We start from the raw sequence: 6,081 nt of genomic DNA on the forward strand, positions 1-6,081 counted from the left end.
CCTGACCCGTCTCCCGCTCCCCGGTTCCTGTACCTGCTCTTGTGACCTGTTTAAAGACTGCATTTTCACCGCTGTAAATAAACACTGTTAAAACTGCTCTGGTCTGCATCCTTTGGTCCTATCCGCACCGTTACGACAAGAAGATGAGTTTCAAAAAATATTAAAATGGTTCAATGCTAATAAACTATCTATAAACATTAGTAAAACTAAATTTATGGTCTTTAGTTGTAAAAAGAAAGATTCAGAGGTAAGATTATTCACACAAGGATTAGAGATAGAAAGAACAAGTACATTTCGTTTTTTAGGAGTTATGATTGATGAACAGCTGACGTGGAAATCCCACATAGAACAAGTAAGATCAAAAGTATCACAAACCATTGCTGTATTACACAAGGTGAAAGAGTCTCTCAACAAAGATGCATTGTTCTTATTGTATAACACATTGATTGTTCCATATTTGACATATTGCACTGAAGTGTGGGGAAGTGCTTGTAAAACCTACATTGAACCAGTTTTTCTTTTACAGAAGCATGCTAGTAGAATTATCAATGGAAGTGGTTATAGAGCACATACAAATCAAATTTTTATTCAATTAGTAACGTTGAAATTTAACGAATTGGTGAAATATAGCATTCTCAAAACCATGTACAAAGCTCATCAAAAAGTATTACCAGAGAAGTTGCTAAATAGATTTCTAAAGAGAGAAAGTAGATATCAATTTAGAACAAAACCAAAGGAAAGATGTATTTCAAGCAAGGGAGTCAGTCTTTGGAACAGTCTTGAAAGTAATATTAAAGAATCCAAGTCCATTTATATGTTTAAGAAAAGCTTGAAATTATCATTATTAAGAAAGTATATAACTGCTATGTGACAGGATGATTTTGTGGTTTGTTTGTTTTTTTTTTGTTAAGTAGCTGTACATCTATGTTTGACTTTGTATAATGTAACAGTGCAATAAACTGGAAGTGAATAAGAGTCAGAGTTGATAAAGGGCAGATATTATAAGCTTTTGCTTCTTTCTGTGCCCTTTCATTCATCATAATTGTACAAAAGCTCTAATACTGTATGCACATATGTTGCATTGATTTGTTTTGTTTTAATGAATGAAACAAATATTGAATTGAATTGAAATAAAATACCACTGTCTTCCTGTTACATCTCAATGAACAGGTGGTGGACTATTACTCTCCATCAGAAAGATTACATAGTGCACCTTTAATTAGCCTTATTTTTACCTGTTAGTAACGTATCCCACTGCCCTACTGATGACCTATCCCAGGGACCAGTGACGTGCGGTGAGGTTTATGGCTAGTGAGGCACTGACTGAGAGTCTGATTTACAAATGTGAATGAACCCAAAAGAGAACCTTAAAGATAATTTGATTGACAACAAATAATGAGTTATGCTATACTTTACACAAACATGTGACGCATATTTTATTTAAGGTCAACATTTATTTCAATTGAGCCAATTTCAAGCCATAATAAAAGTTTATGGTCTTACCTTTACTTGTACACAAAATCCATGCAACGATCCTTCTGAACAAAAATATCTATGGCTTTTTTTGTAGCAGTCCTCCTTGTTTTCCTTCAGTTTTAAAAGTGTCTCTGACTCAATGGAAATCATTGCCAGGGATAACAGAAGCCCCATCGTATGTCTGAGCTACAAGCTTTTCAACACAGGTATATTTCTGCAACACACTCATAACATACTCGGCTATTGCAGGGGCTAAGTCTGTCTGCACTCACATCGTCAAAACCCAAAAACTTCACAAGCCGCTTCAGTCCTTAGTACTACATGCTACAATAGAAAAGGCAGTTTCTCGCAGGACATCCACACAGCCATTTTTTTCAAGTGTACCACTCCATTTGAAAAGAACAGATAACGTTCTTTCCAATAGTCTGAAGCAAGCCTTTCAACTCCGATGTAGGTCTTCCTTTAGTTATAACCTCTTGCTTTAATTGAAAATCCAGATTTGCAGATCATTTTAGCTTGGAGATGTATGTATGTTCCATTTCGATAAGATTATATATATATATATATATATATATATATATATATATATATATATATATATATATATATATATATATATATATATATATATATATATATATATATATATATATAATAAGAGTTCAAGAATGAAGAACAAGAACTATTTTATATATATATATATAAAAGAGTTCAAGAATGAAGAACAAAGCGCAACAGTCCACAGGCTCAGGCACGCCCTCTGCCATGAGTCAGGCATATTGTTTGCCTCACCGAATGAGAACTTTTACTTCTGTTTTATGATTAATCTGCGCGACTAAACACATTTCAGAAATACATTTCAAACATTATCCAGAATATGGAAATGCAGAGCATATTGTCAGAGTGTTTTATTTGTTATATACAAAGGGACAGCGACACATTATTTGCATTGCTTACCAGCACAGTTTGTGAGGAGTTACAGTGGCTTGCAAAAGTATTCATCTCCCTGGAACTTTTTCAGATTTCACAACCACAAATTTAAATATTTTTTAATTTGCATTTTATGTGGATAAGTAACACAAAATGGTACAAGTGTGAAGTCGAATGAAAATTATACATAATTTCCAAATAAAAAATAAATAAAAATGGTGAACCTCCGTCCCGGTCTTAAATCTTCTGCAGAGTCCAACAGGTTTTCTTCCAAGATTGCCCTGTATTTAGCTCCATCCATCTTCCCATCAACTCTGACCAGTTTCCCTGTTCCAGCTGAAGAAAAGCACCACGACAGCATGTGCTCTTCTTCAGCTGGAACAGCATGATGCTGCCACTACCATGTTTGACTGTGGGGATGGTGTGTTCAGAGTGATGTGCAGTGTTAGTTTTCCTTCACGCATAGTGTTTTGCTTTTAGGCCAAAAAGATTGATTTTGGTCTCATGAGACCAGAACACCTGCTGCCACATGTTTGCTGTGTCCTCCAAATGCCTACTAGCTAACTGTAAATGAGACTTCTTATGGATGGTTTACAAGGATGGCTTTCTTCTTGCCACTCTTCCATAAAGACCAGATTTGTGTAGTGCATGACTAATAGTTGTCCTGTGAACATATTCCCCCACCTGAGCTGTGGATCTCTGCAGCTCTTCTAGAGTCACCATGGGCCTCCTGGCTGCATCTCTAATGAGTGCTCTTCTTGTTCGTTCTGTAATTTCTGATGAACAGCTATGTTTGGGTAGGTTTGCAGTTGTGCTCTTTCCATTTCCAGATGATGGATTGAACAGTGCTCCTTGAGATGTTCAATGCTTGGGAAATCTTTTTAGATCCAAGCCCCGCATTAAACTTCACGACATTTTTTCTGACTTGTTTGGTGTGCTCCTTTGACTTAATTTTGTGGTTTGCTTCCCCATACTCTCTTAAACGTCTGTGGCCTTCACAGCTGCATTTATACTGAGACAAGATTACACAAATGTGGACTCTTTTTATTCATTAGGTCAACATTCAATCTTTCCAAAATCATCACGCAACTTCTAAAAGCAATTGGTTGCATTCAAAAAAAGGGGGCTGAATACTTTTGCACGCTGCACTTTTAAGATTTTTTATTTTTTTTAAATTTGGAAATCTTGTAAAATATTTCCTTCCACTTCAAACCTGTGTTCCATTTTGTGTTGCTCATTCACATAAAATGCTAAGAAAACATTTTAAATTTGTGGTTGTGACATGTTAATATGTGAAAAAGTTCCAGGGTAATGAATACTTTTGCAACCCACTGTATACTGTGCACCGAGCAGCACAGCAAGGTGCTGCCTCACGGCGCCCTTCGTCCCTGTGTTTGAACGAGTGTTACAGGACCTGTAAAAATTCGGATATTTTTAATTGGAAAAATATTGTTCCATATTGGATTCAAACAGAAAAGGGGTTTATAATACATACCAGATGACATATATTAACATATTATATTTTATAATTATGTTTTTTTTTTCCAAAATTGACAAGTGAGGCTCTACTTCCCCTGCCTCACCTGAATGCACATCACTGCCAGGGACCAGATCTGGTTCACTACTTAGTCACACCTGTGGAAACCTGACTCTCCTGTGTGCAGTCCAGAGCTCACCCAGCAGTACCCAGCAGCACCCACACAGAGGTAGGGACAGGGTGACACTCCTCCGCTGGGTGTCTTCTTTCACCCAGGAGACATGACTTAATGTGTATGACAAGTTCTGATCATTCTCTATTCTCTATATTGACTTAATTTGGTGGGGTAATACCTGCTGTACATATAAATGATAGTTTTACAAAATAAATAATTTCTGTGTATGAGAGGAGTTTTGGCTTAGTGTTCAACTAGGTAACAGCTATGGAATTCCCTCATGTGATGTGATTGCCAACTAGGAAATAACATTTTAAATGTTAAAAAAAAAAACTGGGGGATATTTGTTTTGTTTGTTTGTTTGTTTGTTTTTTTGTAAAATATAAAGATCTTAACTATGTTTTAGTCAAATGAGTAATTCAACCTGTCATAGGCACTAGCTCAGCCAGCCTCACAGTGTCCTATCTCAACATGTGTAAGGGTCAAACAGGATCAAATTATTAATGAAAGAGTGAAGACTGCACATGACAGGCTTCTAATGAGGGTTATTTTATATGTCAAGTAGAAAAATAACAGTCATCATGATAATGTTGACATTTGGACAAAACAAGGCTTACATAATAATAAAAACCCAAAACAAAAGTTGAAAAGTTGGAAAACCCAAAATACTTTCTGATTGTCCATGTTCTAACTGGGAGAAGAAAATAAATAATCCATGATATATCCCTGTAAAAACAAAGCAAAAGTGTCCAATATCTGTCTGATAATATAGCATAGCATATAGAGAGCATATATAGTATATAAGCCTGATAGTTCCACACAGTAGGCTAGTGGCACCAATACAAAATGCATCTCTTTCCATCCAAATACATGATCTGCTTTATGGCCACATACTTGTTCATTAGTCTTTGTCTCTCTTCTGCCATAATAAGACATGTGAATTGTAGTTACTTTGGCTAATTATCTATGAGAGCCTCCAGCACTGAACCAAAGCTAAACCGAGACTGGACCATGAGGTTGCCCTCATGGTCCAGTCTCAGTCCTACCAGAACTGAAGCAGGACCACTTCTGAAACCAAAATAATAATAAACCAGAACTAGTACAGGACAGGTCTACCCTAAACCAGACCAGACCAAACCAGTGTAGAACTAAGGCTGAACCGGGGTTGGACCTGCGAGATGTGGATGGAGAGGCAGTTGCTCAGACCCTCCTGTCTCGGGTTAGCTGTGTTAGCCGTGGGTTAGCTGCTTGTCGGGGCATTTACCTGTAATAGGAGAGCAGTCCGTTGCTGAGCACGAACCATCTCCGCTGGTATCCTTTTAGGTAGTTGGTCCATTTAAAGAGCCAGCCTTTGTACGTGTCCGAGCCGGGGCCAGGCGCTGGGGCCGCGGCTGAGGATGCAGAGCCCTTCCACTGCTCACTCATCCTCTCACGGCCGCTGGAGAGCACCACTGTCCCTGGGAGAAGGGACGAGGCGGTCAGCGCTACACACGAGCACCGCGGAGAAGGGTCAACTCCGGGAGGACAAGATACTGCATGCAGCCCGCGCTCGGCTTCAGCGGCAGACTGCGGAGGAGCACAGGGCCTGTCTGAAAACCGAGCCGCATTCACTCATGAGACCGGCCCGGGGAACAACAGTCACACGTCCCAAGGCATGACCGTGGCGTCCTCGGAGGTGATGACCAGGCGCGCCGCTGTGAGGGCCGTTGTGAGGGTCGCTGTGAAGGCTGCTGCGGAGGGGAAGCCGCGATGTCACAGGAGTGCAGTTCCAGAGCAGCATGTGACTGGGCTCTGTCTAAACACCGTACATGCGGTCCGTTTGACAGTCAGCTCAGGTGGGCCGTTCGCCACATCCGCGCCCAAAGACATGATCAACCTCAGCAGTGTGTAGGCTACTGCTGCCGCCTGCGGGCCAGATATTACATTACAACAATAAAACCAGTGTCAGACCCTGGTAGAAGGAAAAAGTAGGAAGCCTAACTTAAATTTAAACTTGTTGATAGCACATGTTTCAGGAAGGCCC

General features: G+C 39.5%; 1 protein-coding gene across 1 annotated transcript in view; it reads right to left on the bottom strand.

The window, feature by feature from the left end:
- osbp2b (oxysterol binding protein 2b) overlaps window positions 1–5,509 on the bottom strand; it is a 121,338-nt gene extending 115,829 nt beyond the window's left edge. The window contains exon 1 of the mRNA XM_033972984.2: window positions 5,323–5,509. Within this exon, the coding sequence (XP_033828875.2) occupies window positions 5,323–5,483 (161 nt within the window). The 5' untranslated portion in view covers window positions 5,484–5,509. The remainder of the gene's footprint in view (window positions 1–5,322) is intronic.
- Between the last annotated feature and the right edge of the window lie 572 nt (window positions 5,510–6,081).

Source organism: Periophthalmus magnuspinnatus, chromosome 9 (assembly GCF_009829125.3).
Source record: "Periophthalmus magnuspinnatus isolate fPerMag1 chromosome 9, fPerMag1.2.pri, whole genome shotgun sequence".
NCBI classification, from domain to species: domain Eukaryota; kingdom Metazoa; phylum Chordata; class Actinopteri; order Gobiiformes; family Gobiidae; genus Periophthalmus; species Periophthalmus magnuspinnatus.